Consider the following 21,606-nt stretch of genomic DNA (forward strand, 5'->3'; position numbering starts at 1 on the left):
TGGGTTGGGCATCTGGTGCTGCTGTGAGCTGTGGCATAGGTTGCAGATGTAGCTCAGATTCTGTGTTGCTGAGGCTGTGGTGTAGGTCGGCAGCTATAGTTCCAATTAGACCCTAGCCTGGGAATCTTCATATGCCACAGGTGTCACCCTAAAAAGCAAAAGCAAAAGCAAAAAAAAAAAAAAAAAAAGCAAAGAAAGAAAAAAGAAAAAGAATCACTTACTCAACTTTAGGAAGCACAAGAAGTACCATATAAGATAAACCCAAGGAGGAACACCCCGAGATACACATGAATCAAACTGACCAAAATTAAAAACAAAGAGAAAATATTGAAAGCAGCTAGGGAAAGGAAACAGTAACATACAAGGGAACCCTGATAAGGTTACTGACAGATTTTTCAGCAGAAATCCTGCAGGCCAGAAGGGAGTGGCACCATATACTCAAAGTGATGAAAGGAAGAAACCTCCAACCAAGATTATTCTACCCAGCAAGGCTCTCCTTCAGATTTGAAGGAGAAATCAAAAGCTTTACAGACAATCAAAAGCTAAGAGAATTCAGCACCACTCAACCAGCTTTACAACAAATACTAAAGGAACTTGTCTAGGTAGAAAGGAAAAGGCTACAGCTAGAAATGAAAATATTACAAATGACAAGGCTCACAAGTAAAGGCATACATATAGTAAAAGTAGGAAGCCATCCATACACAAATATGCTAATAAAACAAGAAATCATGAGAGGAGAAGGGTACAAATGCAGGATACTAGAGATGCATTTGCAATTAAGAGACCAACAATTTAAGGCAATCTTGTATGTGTATATATATATATATTCCTATATCAAAACTTCATGGTAGCTGCAAACCAAAACTACAATAGATATACACAAATAAGAAAAAGTAATCCAAACACAATACTAAAGATAGTTATCAAACCATAAGACAAGAAGGGAAGAAAAAAAGACTAACAAAACCAAATACAAAACAATTAGTAAAATGGCAATAAGAACACACATATCAATAATTACCTTAAATGTAAATAGACTAAATGCACTAACCAAAAGACACAGACTGACTAAATGGATGCAAAACCAAGACCCATAAATATTTTGTCTTCAAGAGACCCACTTCAGTTCTAGGGACACATACAAATTGAAAATGAATGGATGGAAGAAAATATTCCACGCAAACAGAAGTCAAAAGAAAGCTGGAGTAGCAATACTCACATATAGACAAAACTGACCTGAAAATAAAGAATATTATAAGAAACAAAGAAGGACATTACATAATGATCAAAGGCTCAAGCCAAAGAAGACATAACAAATTATAAATACATATGCACCCAACACAGAATCACCTCAATATAAAAGGCAACTGCTCACAACCTTAAAAGAAGAAATTCAATAACACAATAATAGTGGGGGACTTTAACACCCCATTTACAAGAATGGACAGACCACCCAGACAGAAAATCAACAAGGAAACACAGGCCTTAAACACTGCATTAGGCCAGATGGACATAATATTTACAAAACAGTCCATCCAAAAGCAGCAGAATACACATTCTTCTCAAGTGAACATGGAACATTTTTAGGATAGATCACATTCTGGGCCACAAATCAAGCTTCGGAAACTTTAAGAAAATTGAAATTACATCAAGCATCTTTTCTGACCACAACATTATACGACTGGAAAACAGTAAGAAAAAATTGCAAAAAAACACAAACACGTAGAGACTAAACAACATGCCACTAAACAACCAATGGATCACTGAAGAACTCAAAGAGGAAATTTAAAAATATCTAGAAGCAAATGACAACAAAGACAATAATCCAAGACCTATGGGCTGCAGCAAAAGCAGTTCTAAGATGGAATTTTATAGCAGTACAAGCCTACTTTAGGAAATAAGAAAAACCTCAAATAAACAATCTAACTTTATACCTAAAGCAACTAGAGAAAGAACAGACAAAACTCAAAGTTAACAGAAGGAAAGAAATCATAAAGATCAGAGCAGAAATGAATGAAATAGAAAAGAAGAAAACCAGAGAAAAGATCATTGAAATTAAAGCTGATTCTTTGAAAAGATCAACAAAATTACAAACCCTTAGCCAGACTCATCAAGAAAAAAAGAGAGGAGACTCAAATCAATAACATAAGAAATGAAAAAGGAGAAGTCAAAACATATATCAGAGAAATGCAAAGGATCATAAGAGACTACTAAATACAACTATATGCCAATAAAATGGACAGCCTAGAAGAAATGGACAAATTCTTAGGAAAATACAATCTTCCGAGACTAAACCAAGTTGAAATAGAAAAGATGAATGGACTAATCACATGTACTGAAATTGAAACTGTGATTAAAAAACTTTCAACAGGATTTCTCATCATGGTTCAGTGGTTAACGAATCTGACTAGGAACCAAGAGGTTATGGGTTCGATCTCTGGCCTTACTCAGTGGGTTAAGGATCTGGCATTGCCATGAGCTGTGGTGTAGGTTGCAGATGTGGCTCAGATCCCACGTTGCTGTGGCTCTGGCATAGGCCAGTGGCTACAGCTCTGATTCAACCCCTAGCCTGGGAACCTTCATATGCCAAGGGTGTGGCCCTAGAAAAGACCAAAAAACAAAACAAAACAAAACACTTTTCAACAAACAATCTTTATTGAATGAGGGGCTTCATAGGCAAATTCTATTAAAAATGTAGAGAAGAGCAAACACCTATCTTTCTGAAACTACTCCAAAAAACTGCAGATGAAGAACCACTCCCAAACTCATTAAATGAGGCCACCATCACCCTGAGACCAAAACCAGATAGATAAAAATAAGAAAATTTCAGGCCAATATCACTGATGAACATAAATGTAAACATCCGCAACAAAATACTAGCAAACCAAATCCAGCAATATATTAAAAGGACTGTACACCATGATCAAGTGGGATTTATCCCAGGGATGCAAGGATTTTTCAGTATCTGCAAATCGATGTGATAAACCACACTAAAAGACTGAAGAATAAAAACCATACAATCCTCTCGATAGATCCAGAAAAAGCTTTTGACAAAATCCAACATCCATTTCTGATTAAAAAAAGAACAAAAACAGAGTTCCCGTCATGGCGCAGTGGTTAACGAATCCGACTAGGAACCATGAGGTTGTGGGTTCGGTCCCTGTCCTTGCTCAGTGGGTTGACGATCCGGCGTTGCCGTGAGCTGTGGTGTAGGTTGCAGACGCGGCTTGGATCCTGTGTTGCTGTGGCTCTGGTGAAGGCCAGTGGCTACAGCTCCGATTCGACCCCTAGCCTGGGAACCTCCATATGCCGCAGGAGCGGCCCAAAGAAATAGCAAAAAGACACACACACACACAAAAAGAACAAAAACAAAAACAAAACAAACAAACAAACAAACAAAACACCACAACAAAACTCCAGGAAGTGGGAAAGGAGGGAACCCACCTCAACATAACAAAGGCCATATATGACAAACCCACAGTAACATCATTCTCAATGGTGAAAACCTGAAAAAATTCCCGCTTAGATAAGGAACAAGACAAGGATGTCTGCTCTTGTCACTACTATTCAACATAGTTTTGGAAGTCTTAGCCACGGCAATCACAGAAGAAAAAGAAATAAAAGGAATCCAAATTGAAAAGGAAGAAGTAAAACTACCACTGTTTGCAGATGATATAATACTGTACCTAGGAAATCCTAAAGACACTACCAAAACACTGTTAGAGCTCATTAATGAATTTGATAAAGTTGCAGGATACGAAATTAACACAAAGCAATCGACTGCATTTCTATATACTAACAATGAAAGATCAAAAAGAGAAATTAGGGAAACCATCCATTTACTATCACATCAAAAAGAATAAAATACCTAGGAATAAACCTACCTAAAAAGACAAAAGACCTATACTCTGAAAACTATAAGATGCTGATGAAAGAAATCAAAGATGACACACACAGATGGAAAGACATACCATGTTCTTGTATTGAAAGAGTCAGTATTGTCAAAATGATTATACTATCCAAGGCAATTTACAGATTAAATTCAATCCTTATCAAACTACCAATGGCATTTTTCATAGAACTAGAACAAAAATATTTTCAAGTTAGTTTGGAAGCACAGAAGACCCAGAATAGCCAAAGCTATCCTGAGAAAGAAAAATGGAGCTGGAGGAATCAGGCTCCCTGACTTCAGACTATACTACAAACTACCTACAGTCATCAAAACAGTAGGGTACTGGCACAAAAACAGAAATAGAGATCAGTGGAATAGGATAGAAAGCCCAGAAGTAAACCCACGCACCTAAAAGCAACTAATCTATGACAAAGGAGGCAAGAATAGAGAATGGAGAAAAAGACAGTCCCTTCAATGAGTGGTGCTGGGAAAAGTGGACAGCTACATGGAAAAGAATGAAATTAGAATATTCCCTAACACCATACAAAAAAATAAACTCAAAGTGGATTAAAGATCTACATATAAGACCAGATACCATAAAACTTAGAAGAACACATAGGCCAAACACTCTCTGACATAAACCATAGCAGTATCTTCTCAGATCCACCTCCTAGAACAATGACAATACAAACAAAAATAAACAAATAGGACTTAATTAAACCTATAAGTTTTTGCAGAGTAAAGGAAACCCTAAACAAAATGAAAAGACAATCCACAGAATGGGAAAAAATATCTGCAAATGAAGCGACTGTCATGGGATCAATCCCCAAAATATATAAACATACCCTGCAGCTTAATAGCAAAAAAAAAAAAAAAAAACAAAAAAAAAAACAAAAAAAACAAAACCATAAAAAAAACGGCAGAAGATCTAAACAGACAACTCTCCAAAGAAGACACACAGATGGCCAAGAAACACATGAAAAGATGTTCAACATCACTAATTATTAGAGAAATGCAAATGAAAAACTACTATGAGGTATCACCTTACACCAGCCAGAATGGCTATCATCAAAAAGTCTATGAACTATAAATGTTAGAGAGGGTTTGGAGAAAAGGGAACCCTCTTCCTACTGTTGGTAGGAATGTAAGTTGGTACAACCAGTATGGAAAACAGTATGGTGATTCCTCAGAAAACTAAAAACAGAATTACAACATGACCCAGCAATCCCACTTCTGGGCATATCCAGAGAAAACCATGACTTGAAAGAATACAGGTACTCCAATGTTCACTGCAGCACTATATACAATGGCTAAGACATGGAAGCAACCTAAATGTCTGGCAGAGGAGTGGATAAAGATATGGTACACATACACAATGGAATACTGCTCAGCCATAAAAAGAATGAAGTAATGGCATGTGCAGCAACATGGATGGACCTAGAAATTATCATGCTAAGTGAAGTTTGACAGACAGTGAGACAAAAACATCATATGCTATCACTTATATGTGGAATCTAAAAAAAGGATACAATGAACTTATTTGCAGAACAGAAACTGACTCGCCGACTTTCAAAAACTTTCAGTTACTAAAGGAGACAGGTTGGGGGCTGAGGGATAGGTTAGGGGTTTGGAATTGAAATGTTCTAAAATTAGGTTTATTATATAATAAAATTCATTGAGTTAAAAAAATAAATGCTGAGGAGAGTGTGGAGAAAAGGGAGCCCTCCTATACTGTTGGTAGGTATATAAACTGGTGCAATCACAATGGAAAACAGTATGGTGGTTGCTTTAAAAACTAAAAATAGAGCTACCATATGATCCCACTCATGGGTACGTATCAGAAAAAGATGGAAACTCTAATTTGAAAAGATATATGTATCCCAATGTTCATAGTGACACTATTTACAATAGCCAAGACATGGAAGCAACCTAAGTATTTACTGACAGATGAATGGATAAAGAAAATGTGGTATATACATACAATGGACTATTACTCAGCTATAAAAGAGAAGGAAATATTGCCATATGCAGGAATGTATAGCACACAGCAATGAAGAAATATTTACTCAAGAAAATCTATAAAATCTCTGTAAAGACAGTGAGAGTCTTTAGCACATGAGCCATGACCCACCCCTTCTCTCTGCAGCTCAGCTGGACAAAAGCTCTACTCCAGGCTGGTGTGACCAAGAAGATGGGGCTCCTTCCCCCTCTCAGCTCAATCACCAGGAGAGCAGGCCTCCACCATCTGCAATTTCTTCCAACTGTTGAAAAGGCTAAATATCTGGTTAATGCATCCAGCAGATGGTAGGCTCCTTTCCTATACACAACACATACTCTTAAGGTGGAGATTCTACCCCAGACATGGCAGGCCCTGATCATCCTGTCCCTAGTAGGCTGTACATCTAGAGAAGCAAGCAGAGAAGATCAGAGGCTACTAACTCCACCCATAACTGTTCTCAACAAATACACGTCAGAATTTAACCGGGTAAGACCATAAAGCAATTAATGCACTAGAGAATTGTCGAAAACAATAGAGCAACCAGCCAGTAATTAGTACAGCCTAACAGCTGGGTGCGATATCCAATGAAGCAGACAATAAAGAAATCAGGGTAAGAGACAGTCAAAGATTGCCAGCTAAACCACTGTCATACCCAGGTAAAGGTACAAATACCCAAGTTACACTCTCTGCGGAGTGACATCAGAGGCTTCACATTGCAGAGGAAATACACTTTCTCTAAGTTCTCCAGCTAAGTCACCAAACAAGCAAACAATCCAGAGAGACAGAGGTAGGAGAATCTGCAACCAGCGTTGCTATCATGTATTACCTAAAATGCCCAGATATCAACAAAAAAAATCATGAGACAGCAAAAAAAAAAAAAAAATATATATATATATATATATATATATATATATATATAAATAATTCAAAAATGGGCAAAAGGGGAGAAGTTTCCATCGTGGTTCAGTGGTAACAACCTGACTAGTATCCATGAGGATTTGGGTTCAATCCCTGGCCTCATTCAGTGGGTTAAGGATCTGGCGTTGCTGTGAGCTGTAGTGTAGGTCACAAACGTGGCTCAGATCCTGCACTGCTGTGGCTGTGGTGTAAGCCAGCAGCTGTAGCTCCGATTTGACCTATAACCTGGGAACTTCCACAGGTGTGGCCCTAAAAAGACCAAAAAAAAAAAAAAAAAAGGAAGATATGACAACTTATCAAACAGTATAAAGAGATAGAAATTATATATATATATAAACCGTGTGTGTGTGTGTGCATGTATAGGCCAAATGGAAATTTGGGGGTTGAAAAGTACAGTAACAAGAATAAGAAGTTCCCACTGTAGCACAACAGGATTGTCAGTATCTCTACAGAGGCAGGGTCAAGAGTTTGATTCCCAGCTGTCTGGTGCAGTGGGTTAAAGATCCAGCACTACTGCAGCTGTGGCATAGGTCACAACTTTGGCTTGGATTTGATCCCTGGCCTGGGAACTACATATGCTGCAGAGTGGCCAAAAAAGAACAAAAAATCAACAGCAGATCTGAACTTCTTGGCAGAAGAATCATCGAACTTGAAACATACTGATAAAGATTATACATTCTGAAAAACACAGAAAGAAGTAAAAAGGAAAATGAACAGAGCCTCAGAGAAATGTGGGATATTATTAAGAATATCAACAGACAGATGACAACTGGATATCAAGTGCGCAGAACGCATCACAATTGCTGGGTTGCCAGACCCTAGGTGCATAGCCTGGTCCAGTTCCTTCTGGTGCACATTTCTCGATCCAGGGCTGGGGACTATGAATGGAAAACTACAGACCGGGGTCCAGCAATCTTTTTTTGAAAGCCAGCCCATAAATTTTTGGTGCAGTAAAGAGACATCTACAAAAGAGACTAATAAAAAAATACAGTGATGTTTAAAATTTTTAAAAAGAATATCAATAGATATAATGTAATTATCTAAACAGAAAAAATACTCAAGGGAAAAAAATGGCTGAAACATGCCAAATGTGATTTTAAAAAATCTACACATCCAAGAAGCTGAAAAATCTCCAATAGGTCAAGCACAAAGACATTAACAAACAATCTTGGTAAAAAAGCTCAAAGACAAAAATTTTGAAAGAAGCAAGAGAAAAACAACTGACAAGTAACTGACTTCTCAGCAAAATAGTGGAGGCCAGAAAACGGTGGAAAAATATATTCAAAGTTCTGAAGGGGGAAAAAAAACAACCGTTAACCAAGAATGTTATATCCAGCAAAACTATCTTTCAAATATGAAGGCAAAACAAAAAAATTCCCAGAAAAGTAAAATTGCAGAGAATTCACTGAGAACAAATCTGCCTTACGATAAATATTAAAGTCTTTCAGCTGAAAACAAATGACGCCAGATAGTAATTTGAACACACACACATATGCGCGAACGCATGGGTAGTGATAAAGGTAATCATATAATTATAAAAGACAATGGAAATGAAAACTTATTGTCCTTTCTCACTTTACCTGACTTGAAAAGGTGCCAATATGTATATTATGTATTATTGAATCTATAACATATAGCACTATATATGTTATATATAACATATAGTAACATATTTGACAAGACTAGCACAAAGGACATGTGTGTCAGAAAAGTTTTATTGACTAGGATATGGTAAATTGCAGGTAACTTGATCCACAGGACAAATGAAGAGAATGAGAAATAGTAAATAAGAAAGTAGTAACAAACACTATAAATCTATACTTGCTTTCCTTTTTTTTTCTAAGCTTCTTTAGAATATGAATTCTATAAAGTTTACATTACCTTAATTATAAGTTACAACAATGTACTACTGGGTTTGTAACCTAAAAATGTAATATATATAACAATAATAAAATAAAGGAAGAAATAATGTAGCCACATAGGAGTAATATTTCTATATCTAACTGGAATTAAGTCTGAAGTAATCCTGTAATTTAAAATGTAATGGTTAGTCCTGAAGCAAATAACTAAAATATATGGTGAAAAATAATTAAGGGAATTAAAATGTTACACCAGAAAAATTCACTTAATGCAAATAAAGCAATAAATGAGTAGAAGGAAGAGAAAATACATGATATATGTAGAAAACAAAGAGTAAATGGCATGAATCCAACTGTAATAATTAAAATATTAATGTCAGTTGGTTTATAGTGTTGTTCAAGTCTTCTATTTTCCTTGCTGATCTTCTGCCTCATTTTTCTACCCATTTTTGAAAGTAGGGTGCTAACATTTCCAGCTATTGTTTCTTTGGGGTTTTTTAACTTTAATTTTTTTTTTTTTTTTTTGCTTTTTAGGGCCATACCTGCAACATATGGAAGTTCCTGGACTAGGGATTGAACTGGAGCTGCCGATGCATACCTATGCCACAGCCACAGCAATGCCAGATCCAAGCCATGTCTGTGATCTACACCACAGCTTACAGCAATGCTGGATTCTTAACCTACTGAGTGAGTTCAGAGATCAAACCTGCAGCCTCACGGATACTAACTAATCAGGTTCGAAACCCACTTAGCCACAAGGGGAACTCCTCCAACTATTGTTTTTCAATTGTCTATTCCTTTTTTCTGTCAAGTTTTGCTCCATTTTGGGATTCTGTTGAGAGGTGCATATATATTTATAATTTTTATATCTTCCCAATGGATGGACCATTTCATGGTTATAAAGTGTCATTCTTTGTCTCTGGTAATAATTTTTGTCTTAAAGTCTATTCTGTTTCACCAGAGTTCTCATGATGGCTCAGTGGTAATGAACCAGAGTAGTATTCATGAAGACGTGGGCTCAATCCCTGGCCCCACTCAGTGGGTTAGGGATCCACTGTTGCCGTGATCTGTGGTGTAGGTCGCAGATGCAACTCAGGTCTGCCATTCCTGTGGCTGTGGCATAGGCCAGCTTATGCAGCTCCGATTCGACCCCTAGCCTGGGAACTTCCATATGCTGTGGCACAGCCCCAGAAAAACAAAGTCTATTTTGTTTCATTATAGCATGGCCGCTTCTATCTTTTGTGTCTAAGTAAATTTGCTTGTTTATTATTTTATAAACAATGAACATATTTCATGCTAGATCTTGAAGTTTGTTTTCACAGCAGATGCACACAATAATTTACTTAACTTTTCAAAAGTCTATATATGATATTCAAAAGATTTTAAGGACTTTGAGATTGAGGGATCAGCCACAATCTTTTTCAGTTGAGGGGTCTATGTTGGGAGCAGGGAAGGGTCCATTTCTTTTACTGAATGAATATAATTTGGTCAGAATGCTTATGGAGTCATGGGATCACTGCTACAGCAGGAGCAGGAATGTGGGCAACCCTCCTGCAGTGAAAGCTGGTCTGGAGATGCCAAGAGCCAGCACAAAGGGAACCAGTGAGGCACTCCTCTTTCACTGTTACAGTTTTCCCCACACCACTAAGTACTACACAGCACATGTTTTTGATGGTTTGAAATGGACTCTGTTACTAAAATGGGGAAGAACCTGGGATACCAGATACCCAGGGGATGGGGAAATAACAAGCTTTTTATCTTCCTGTAGTCAAAGGGTACAAGTCAATTCCAAGTGTTTTGGGTCCTCCCACTCATACTCCCCAGGAGGAACTTATAGTTGCTGAAATCCATAAGGTATTGCAATCACCCTCACCTTTTAAGCCAATATTAGGCAAAAACCTTTTGCTTCCATGGACATTGAATAAGTCAGATTTTCTGTCTGTACACTTGCTCCACACCCTTAACTGTAGATCAAAGTGATGTTCTTCCACATGGTTCCCAAGGATCCCGGTCCAGCAGCATCCCCGTGGTCTGCCTTGAAGGACTGCCCACCCACCTGTGCCTAGCCTTCCAAGTAAGTTGTCAGCCTCAGGTTCTATCCTCCTGCAGCCAGGAACCCCTAGGAGCTTGTGTTCCATGTTAGCCTTAGCCTTGTCATAGATATTATTTTCTCATGTCCTAAAAAAACTTGGTTTCTCTAAAGTTTCATCTTCAACACTGTCCCTAAAAATCCTAAAGTTCTCACCTGACACCCTTGAGAGGCACCTGTTCAAGACTACATCTGTGCTCCTCATCTTCCCAGCTGATGCCTGGGACCCTTCAAGTTCTCTGGCCTCAGCAAGAACAAGGAGCCTCAGAATTGGAGATTTGTTTATTTGACTACACTCATGTCTCCTCCACTCCACTCCTAGGTGGGGGTTGCAAGGTAGCAATAGCAAAGGTCTAGAATTTTTTCCCCTCAAATTGGAAACTTTGGATGCTGAGAGTTGAATGGTTGTTTATAACAGCTGAACTATAAGACAAAGAAGTGTTGTGCAAATACAAAAGAGACTTGTCAGGATGATAATATCAACTGGCAGTGAAGCTGTCCAACCATGGACTTGTGGCTTTTAAAATCATCCATTTAGTTGTAACTGCATATCAAAAATGTCCCTAAAATAAGACTTTAGAGCCCAAAAATACAGTCGTCTAGTTTATTTACCTTCTGATTATACCACCAAAAAATTGCTTCTACTCATGTGTGCTCCTAACAGCAACAACAGAAGTTGCTGCTAAGAACAAAGCAACTAATTATGTCATTTACTAATTAGTTAATGCCCTGACTTTTAAAAAATATGTAAAAAGATGCTACATAGTTTTTACAGAGTTCTTAAAAAAGGAACTACAGAAATTTTCTTTTCTGACACAAACACAGCTATTTGAGGGCATTAATTAGACTAATTTTGAGCACATGGTATCCATTAACTTATGAATGGACTTGCTACTTGAAGTTCTTTTGTATGTTGGTTATTAGATATGCAGAACTTATCTTCCTAAAGAAACAGTATGGCAATATTGAAAAAGAAAAACAAAATTGAATGACGTATACTATCTGATTTTAAGATTAACTATAAAACTACATAAACAAGACAGTGTGTTACTGGCATAAGGGCAGACATATATAATAAAACAGGACCGAGTTCAGAAATAAACCCATATATGTACAGTCAGATTACCAAGAATGCATAACTCAGTAAGGAAGTCTCCACAACAAATGATGCTGAATGAACTGGCTATCAGCAGGGAAAATATTAAACCTTTTGTGTATGATTATACCTCAATCATACATAAAAATTAACTCAAGATGTCTTATAGACCTAAAAGTAAAAGCTAAAGCTATGAAACTCCTAGAGGAAAACACAAGAGTCTGTGATCTGAGGAGGAACAAAGAGGGGAGGGGGCAGAAATAAAAAAATTCTAACTACAAATACAATACAATAAAATTGCACCCCCAGGGAGTTCCCGTCATGGTGCAGTGGTTAGCGAATCTGACTAGGAACCACGAGGTTGTGGGTTCGATCCTTGGCCTCGCTCAGTGGGTTAGGGATCTGGCGTTGCCGTGAGCTGTGGTGTAGGTCGAAGACGCGGCTCGGATCCCACATTGCTGTGGCTGTGGTGTAGGCCGGTGGCTACAGCTCTGATTAGACCCCTAGCCTGGGAACTTCCATATGCCACGGGTGAGGCCCTAGAAAAGACAAAAAAAAAAAAAAAATCGCACCCCCCCCCACAATTAAATACCTAGGAATAAACCTGAACAAGGAGGTGAAAGACTTATATGCTGAGAACTATAAAACACTAACTGAGAAAACTAAAGAGGATTTAAAGACATGGAAAGATATTCCATGCTCCTGGATTGAAAGAATTAATACTGTTAAGTAATCTCCAGATTCAATGCAATCCCTATCAAATTACCCACAGCATTTTTCACAGAAATACAACAAACAATCCAAAAATTTATATGGAACCATAAAAGACGCAGAATTGCCAAAGCAATCTTGAGGAACAAAAACCAAGCAAAAGGCGTAACTCTCACAAACTTCAGAAAATATTACAAAGCCTCAGTAATCAAGACAGTGTGGTATTGTTACCAAAACAGACATACAGACCAATGGAAGAGAATAGAGAACCCAAAAATAAACCCAGACACCTATGGTCAATTAATCTTCAACAAAGGAGGCATGAATATAAAATGGGAAAAAGTCTCCTCAGCAAGTGATACTGGGAAACCTGGACAGGTACATGTAAATCAATGAAACTAGAACACACCATACACGCAAATAAACTGAAAATGGCTTAAAGACTTAAACATAAAACAAGACACCATCAAACTCCTAGAAGAGAACATAAGCAAAACATTCTCTGACATCAAGTGTACAAATGTTTTCTTAGGTCAATCTCCCAAAGCAGTAGTAATAAAAAACAAAAATAAACCAAGCTGCCAATCTTTTGCATAACAAAGCAAACCATAAAAAACCCAAAAAGACAACCTATGAAATGGAGGAAAATAGTTGCAAATGATGCAACCAAGGGCTTAATCTCCAAAATATACAAACAACTCATACAACTCAATAGCAAAAAAACAAACAACCCAATTGAAAAATGGGCAGAAGACCCAAACAGACATTTCTCCAAAGAAGACATAGGGATGGCCAACAGGCACATGAAAAAATACTCAACATCACTAATTATTAGAGAAATGCAAAACAAAACTGCATTGAGGTACCACCTCACACCAGTCAGAATGGCTATCAATAATAAGTCTACAAAAACAAATGCTGAAGAGGGTATGGAGAAAAAGGAACCCTCCTACACTATTGGTGGGAATGTCAACTGGTACAGCCACTATAGAAAACAGTATGGAGGTACCTCAGAAAACTAAATATAGAATTACCATCTGATCCAGGAATCCTACTCCTAGGCATATATCCAGAAAAAGCATTCACTGAAAAAGATACATGCACCCCTATGGTCAGTGCAGCACTATTCACAACAGTCAAGACATGGAAACAACTTAAATGTCCAACAACAGATGAATGGATTAAGAAGATGTGGTACAAACACAAAATGGAATACTACCAGCCATAAAAAAAGAACAAAATAATGCCACATTTGCAGCAACATGGATGGAAGTGGAGACTTTCATACTAAGTGAAGTAAGTCAGAACGAGAAAGACAAAATACCATATGATAACACTTATATCTGGAATCTAATATATGGCCCAAATGAACCTATCTACAAAAAAGAAACAAACTCATGGACATGGAGAGCAGACCTGTGGTTGCCAAGAGGGAGGGGGAGGGAGTGGGAGTTTGGGGTTAGTAGATGCATACTATTTGCATTTGAAATGGATAGGCAATGAAATTCTGCTACATAGCTCAAGGAACTATATGTGATCACTTGTGATAGAACATGTTGGAGGATAATGTGAAGAAAAGAATGTATATATATGTATAACTGCATTACTTTGCTGTAAAGCAGAAATTGACGGAACACTGTAAATCAACTATAATAAAAAATTTAAAAAATACTAACCACATAGAAAGGGATAAAATGGTAAGTTAGATTTCATCAAAATTAAAAATGTTTGCTCTTCAAGAGGCACCATCAAGAAAATGAAAAAGCCAGCCTCAGAAAATACCTACAAGAGTTCCTGTCGTGGCTCAAGAGAAATGAATCTGACTAGCATCCATGAAGACACAGGTTCGATCCCTGGCCTTGCTCAGTGGGTTAAGGATCCGGCGTTGCCGTGAGCTGTGGTGTAGGCCTGCAGCTATAGCTCCAATTCAACCCCTAGCCTGGGAACCTCCATATGCCATGGATGAGGCCCTAAAAAAACAAAAAATAAAAAATAAAAAAATAAAAATAAAAGCAAAAGAAGAAAATAATAATAAATTCAAATTTGGGAGTTCCTTTGTGGAGCAGCGGATGAAAGATCTGGCATTGCCACTGCTGTGGCTCTGGTGGCTGCCATGGCATGTGTTTGATCCTTGGACCCAGAACTTCCACATGCTGAGGCTATGAGCAAAAAAAATAATTCTAGAAATGCTTATTTGCTTTAATGTTTTTGGGTATTACTTATACATAGTTATAATAAGCCAGCATCAGAGTACAAGTTTTCTCCAAATAAACTGTGAAGCTTGAGAAAAGCCCTATCTGTAGGTGAATTTATCTATCTTCCCCCTCATCTTCCCTACAGGGAGCAGGGTGAGAAAGCCCATCTCCAAAGTCAGCCCAAGCTGGGTTCAAATCCTGGCCCCACCAGTTCTATATTGGGTGCATGCCTCAACTTCCTCTCCTGTATTGTGCCTGCCGGCATCCGTGGTCTCACACACTGAACCTGGGCTGGCCCCAAGTGTGCAATGGAATGTGGTGGGAGTGGTAATGCAGGACTTCCAAGGCTAGGTAACAAGGATCCACTCAACTTCCACCTTAGTCTTTGGAAGTCTGGGTCTAGGGTAAGCTATCTGCCATGTAAGGGATCTGGCCTCCCAGAGACCACTATGGAATGAGGAGGCCCCAGGGAGCCACGTGTGAAAAGACTGCGATGGAGAGATGGAGGGGGAGGGGAAGAAGAAAGGGAAGAGAAGAGGGAAAGAGAGAGGGGGCTCAGGAAACCCCTAGCTGTTTCTGCAAGTGAAGAAGTATCTTCTCAGGTGAAACCATCCCTGGCCACTACCTGACTGCAACCCACTGGAAGACCCCAAAGAAGGGGGGCCCATCTGAGACAAGCCATTCCACAGAATCACGACAGACAAATGAGTCCCAGGTAGCACAAGAGTCTTCTGTAAGTAGCAGCCTCCTTTTCCTTCTCTTCTCACGGAAATACAATCAAGTTACACCAGGTATGCACAGGTTACGGGCCCACTCAAATGCTCTTAACACTTGCACTATTCTCACTATGTTCCTCACTGGAGATCTGCCCTCAGAGCTACAGAGAGATTAGGGTTACAGATTTTCAGATTTGGCAGAAACTCTAGATTCTGTTACTTAGTAGAGGCCACAGGTAAATGAGGTCAGCTCTGAATGATTTTAGGAAAGCTCAGAGATAAAATACAAGGTTTGGTTTTACCCTCTTTCACTCCATGGCTACTCATGGGTGGTTAGCATCACTAAGTGTCCATCCACTATATACCTCCCAATGGGCAGGACATGTGCCCTGCCCTGAAGAGCCAGGATCTTAGGGGAACACAGACAAGAGAACAAGCCATCATCCAACAGGTTTCAGGGGCAAGAGGGGGCTGAGGACAGGCACCAAGAAGACATGGCGGGAGATGAAGCTGACCCCATCTGTCAGGGTCTGGAGGGTTCACAGAAGCAGGAGAATGGACCACAATCCCAAAGGGCTGCAGGGGTAAATGACATGTATCTGCCTCATCCCTGGGTGTAGGGTGCATGCACCTAGATATATGCCCGGGAATGGCAGGAGAGGCCAGGAGAAAATGTGCACAGTGCACAGCTAGGGAGCATATGCCCTCCGGAAACGTAAAGTACAGAAGGCTTGGGACTAGGAGGTGGAATGCCTGGATCCCAGTTTTCACTCTCATGAGACAATTAACTCACCTTCCAAGCATCTTAACAGCGTGACTACACTGCTAGGCTGGGCTCCTCTCAGGAAGGAGACTATGAAATCTAAAAAGGATTTTTTTATTGTGGTAAATTATATATAACATAAAATTTACCATTTTAACCTTACTTTTTTTTTTTTTTTTTTTTTTTTGCTTTTTAGGGCCACACCTGCAGCATATGGAAGTTCTCAGGCTAGGGGTCCAAATGGAGCTGCAACTGCTGGCCTACACCACAGCCATAGCAATACAGGATCTGAGCTGCATCTGCAACCTACACCATAGCTCATGACAATGCCAGATCCTTAACCTCCTGAGAGAGGTCAAGGATTGAACCCACATCCTCATGGACACTGGTAGGGTTTGTAACTTCTGAGCCACAATGGGAACACCCTCATTTTAACCATTTTTTAAGCACACAGTTCCACGGTGTTAAATACATTCACCTTGCTATGAAAACATCACCATCATCTCCAGGACTATTTCCTCTTCCAAAGCAAAAACTCTGTGCCCATTAAACACTAACTCCCCACTGCCCCTTCTTACAGTCCCTGCAACCATTCTATCTATGAATTTGACTGCTGTGGGTACCTCATGTGGCTGGAATCACACAAGCAGTGTCCTTTTGTGACTGGCTTATTTCACTTAGCATAATGTCCTCAAGGTTCACCCATGTTGTAGCACGTGTCAGAATTTCCTCCCTTTTAAAGCTAAATAATAGTCCTTTGAATGTATATACCATAATTTGTTTATTCATTCATCTGTCAATGGATATTTGGGTTGTTTTCACATTTTCTCTATTGTGAACAATGAGAATGGGTCTTCATATATCTAAGTCCCTGCTTTCATTTCTTCTGGAGGTACACTCAGAAGTGGAACTGCTGGGTCATATGATAATTCTACATTTAATTTTTTTTTTTTTTTTGCTTTTCAGGGCCGCACCCCTGTGTTGCTGTGGCTGTGGCACAGGCTGGCAGCTGTAGCTCCTATTTGACCGCTAGCCTGGGAACCTCCATATGCCACGGGTCTGCAGGATCCCAGCTGCATCTGCAACCTACACCACAGCTCGTGGCAACACCAGAGCCCTGAACTCACTGAGCGAGGCCAGGGATTGAACCCGCATCCTCATGGATACCAGTGGGATTCATTTCCACTGCACCATGAAGGGAACCCCTACATTTAATTTACTTGAAGAATCTCCATACTGTTTTTTTATAGTAGCTGCACCATTTTACATTCCCACCAACACTGCACAAGGATTCCAATTTCTCCACATCTTTACCAATGACTGCTATTTTTCGCTTTTTTTTTTTTTTAACAATGCTATTTTGGAGTTCCCTTCGTGGCGCAGTGGTTAACAAATCCAACTAGGAACCATGAGGTTGCGGGTTCGGTCCCTGCCCTTGCTCAGTGGGTTAACAATTCCACGTTGCCGTGAGCTGTGGTGTAGGTTGCAGATGCGGCTGGGATCCCGTGTTGCTGTGGCTCTGGCGTAGGCCGGGGGCTACAGCTCCAATTCAACCCCTAGCCTGGGAGCCTCCATATGCAGCGGGAGCGGCCCAAAGAAATAGCAAAAAGACAAAAAATAAATAAATAAAAAAAACAAAGAAACAATGCTATTCTTCTAATGGGTGCTAGGCCTAGGAAGAACCAGTCTTTTAAAGAGCCTATATGGGGAATTCCCATCATGGCTCAGCAGTTAACCCAACTAGCATCCATGAGGACGCGGGTTCGATCCCTGGCCTTGCTCAGTGGGTTAAGGGTCTGGCGTTGCCATGAGCTGTCATGTAGGTTGAAGATGTGGCTTGGATCTGGCATTGCTGTGGCTGTAGCGTAGGCTAGCGGCTACAGCTCCGATTCAACACCTAGCCTGGGAACCTCCATATGCCGTGGGTGTAGCCCTAGAAAGACAAAAAAAAAAAAAAAAAGATAAAAAGCCTATATAGAGGTACTCATCTATGCAATTCTCCAAAGCTTCCAGCAAATCCACACATATGACTTTCCTGAGGTTGTCTACACAACGTCTACCTGAGGACGGGACATCACCTTACCCCAGCTAAGAGGTTCCCTGCCGTCCTAGCCTACCCACCAGCACAGGAATTCTAATGTTGCAACTGGCTTTCCACAATATGTTCACGCCCTATGACTACCTTGTTTCTCTCATCTAAGCTCTGCTTCATTTGGGCTCTAACACTAAACATACTATCAATGACCCGTGGGGCCAGGGGCCCCCTGTCCTCTTCCCAAAGTGCAGAGTCCTTCAAGCCACCCCAGGAGTGAGGTAGTTCAACTGGAGCCTGAGTTGTGGAAGGTGTTCCTAGACTATGCAGGTATTCCATTCATTGGGAAGGTCCTTTCAAGAGTGAGTGAAAGCTGGTCAGAGGAAGCTGCACTCCAATCCCCCCCAGTAGGAGGGCTGTGACCAGAACTGGGCTCTGTTGAAGCTGAGACTTGAAAGAAATGCTGGTGCGTGGCAATGGGTAAAAGTTGAAACTTTCAGTGAGAAAAAACTTTATTTTTTCTCTAGATGATTAAAAGAGCAAATTTATTAAGTTTCTAAATTGTCAAATAATGTAATTACCTTCCATTTTTGGATAAAGCTGTTTTTTTATTGAGGTATAATTGACTTACAATGTGTTAGTTTCTGCTGTACAGCAAAGTGATTCAATTTTATGCGCATATATACATTTTAAAAAAAATATCCTTTTCTCTTATGGTTTATCATAGCATATTAAATATAGCTCCCTGTTACATAGTGAGACAGAGCTTTCTCCAGTGTAAGAAATGACCAGGTCTCCCTTAGTGCAAGAACTTGGCTCCTCAGTCTCTAGCTACCATCTCTTTCCTCCCATCTCCTCCATTTTAGTCATTTCATAAGGGCCAACTCCACTGCCTGTTAGCAGAGGTAGAAAAAGGTTTCAGGGGGAATAGATTCTAAAATCTCCTCAATACCTAGAATAGTGCTTGGCACATAATAAGACTTCCACGCATATTTGTTGAACAAATCAAAACTTAATTTATCAAAACAAGACTATACATCTCGACCAGTAGATCATGAGCAATGCCAGCCAGCTTGAATTAGTAGTGGTGGTAGATAACTGGGGAAGTGTGAAATTAGCAAAGACCACATTTTCACTTATTAATTTAAGGGCACAGCATGCAGGTATAAATAAAAGCATCAATAGTGAGGGTTTTTTTTTTTTTCCAAGTTGCTTTTTTTTTTAAGTTTCTTATTCATTAATTTCCTTGAACACAGAAAACTAAGCTGAGCTGAAATAACACATTTAGTTTTACTCAATAATTACTGTTTTCTGTTAATTCAAGTCTATATTCAGGTTTTCTTAGATTTTTACCTAATGTCTTATGGCCATCTGTCCTCAGGCTCCTCCTGGCTGTGACAGTCTCTCAGACTTTATGACCCTGACAGAAGAACTGGTCAGGTATTTTGCAGGCTGCTCCTGAATTCAGGTTTGTGTGATGTTTTTCTCATAGTTACACTGGGGTCATGGGTTCGGGGATCCTGTGCCCATCCTATCAAGGGCACATGGGTTGTTTATTTTTGAGTCACAGGAAACTTTTCACCCACCCATGAAGCCCACTTTTTTGTCCCTGAAAAGTGCTGCTGCCAGATGTCTGTTACCTGAGAAATACACATGCATCCTGGGGAAACCACACGTGGTTTTATTAAAATTATATGTACAGACTGCAATGTTTTCACTTCAAAGGGCACTCGACAAAGTTTTAGCTGAATTCTGTAATCTTAACTATGAAATGAGTTGACTTATTCTCAAACCCATGACCTGGCAGTCTCCTCCTTTCCAGAGAGCTGCTAACACTATTCTTGTAAAACACAAGAAACAATCACAAGACTCTCTTAGTCCTTCTGGACATGTTAATTATCAGTTTCAAAGCATGCCACATCTTGCTTTCAGTGAACAGTCTCAGGCCTTAGTACAGAGGGGCACTGGCAAAGAAGTCTGCTACCTACATCATGCACTTTCACTTTGCTAAGGAGTGGTGTTTGCTGGCTACCTACTGAAGGAATACTGTGTTGGCCCAATTTTGGTTTTAATCTGCCATGCATGTTCTTCTCACTGAAGATCACTTGTAGTCAGACGGGTCATATCTACACCAGAGATGGCTCAATCAAGGACCACAGGAATAGAACCCACGGGAAAGCACAGGCCTCTCGCTAAACCCCGAGAGTGAGCGCCCTCCTTGGCCAGCAGGTCCCATCTCAGCCTGCCTAGGGCACAGCTCTTCTGCATTGGAGTGGCCACTGCAGGGAGCGAGGAGTCAGCAGGTCCTGCCCTCCAAGTGCACCCCAGGCCGGGGCACAGCAAAGGCGGGAGGTCCATCGCTCCTTCTGGGCAAGCACTGGGTTCCCACCATTCGGGGGACACTATATAGGAAGCTTTCCCTAACAGCGGGTGGGTGCGGGTGATAGGGACGCCTGGGCGCCAACAAGAGGGCAAGTCGGTGGGTAGCACGGCTGCAAAAGGATTAAGTCTGGGAGAGAGAAAAGAAGTCAACTGGAGAAGCCCAATAAAACTGAACAAGGCCTCTCTGGCCGCTGGGAAGAGAAAAAAAAACGGTGGCGGAGACAGAACTATCCTCTCTCAGGGCACAACGGGTGATCCCCGGGCAGCTTCCGGAGCTGCAGGAGGACGAGGTGCGGCCGCGGCGGCGATGTTTCTGGCGCGCAGGGCCGCGTCGGTGAGTGCGCTTCGGGTGGGCGAGGTGCCTTCCATCAGCGCAGCTCGCCCCTCCGAGGTGTCCCGCCCCGTCTCCGGATCCCGCTAGGGCGACGACCCGAACACCTCCCAATTTACGGCCGCTTGCCTCCCCACGCCGTGCGGCTGCTTCCTCCACGCCCCCCCCCCCCAACCCCGAGCAGGGCCGCGGCCCGCCCTACCTCGCCGCTTAGCGCGCACGATGCCCTTCTTTTGCAGCACGAACGTGGACCCGTTCACCAAGCTCGACACCACGGCCACGCCCAGGCCGAGCGATACGGCGGCGGGGCTAGGGCTGCGCGCCCCCTCCCCGGCCGCCGCCGCTGCCGCCGCTGCAGTCCCCATTCTGCCGGCGCCCGCCTCCGCGCCTGCGCCTGCGCGCTCGCCCGCCGGGCTGAAGGCGGGGGCGGGCTCCGCCGACTGTAGCTGTGCGGGTGTTGGGGAACCCGGGGCTGCGCAGGGGCGGGGTGGAGCCTGGGCTTCCAGCCTCTGAGAGGCAGAGGGTGGATCCTGGGCTCCCCGAGCAGGGAAAGCGTGGAGAGGGGGGCCCTGAGGTTGAGGAGCGTGTGCAGGGAGGTGGTGAGGAAAGGGGTGAGAAGGTAG

At 41.1% G+C, this 21,606-nt stretch overlaps 1 protein-coding gene across 1 annotated transcript in view; it reads right to left on the reverse strand.

The window, feature by feature from the left end:
* NIPA1 (NIPA magnesium transporter 1) overlaps positions 1–21,353 on the reverse strand; it is a 44,112-nt gene extending 22,759 nt beyond the window's left edge. The window contains exon 1 of the mRNA XM_047772207.1: positions 21,186–21,353. Coding sequence (XP_047628163.1) covers positions 21,186–21,348 — 163 coding nt within the window. The 5' untranslated portion in view covers positions 21,349–21,353. The remainder of the gene's footprint in view (positions 1–21,185) is intronic.
* Between the last annotated feature and the right edge of the window lie 253 nt (positions 21,354–21,606).

Source organism: Phacochoerus africanus, chromosome 3 (genome assembly GCF_016906955.1).
Source record: "Phacochoerus africanus isolate WHEZ1 chromosome 3, ROS_Pafr_v1, whole genome shotgun sequence".
In the NCBI taxonomy this organism is placed as follows: Eukaryota; Metazoa; Chordata; class Mammalia; order Artiodactyla; family Suidae; genus Phacochoerus; species Phacochoerus africanus.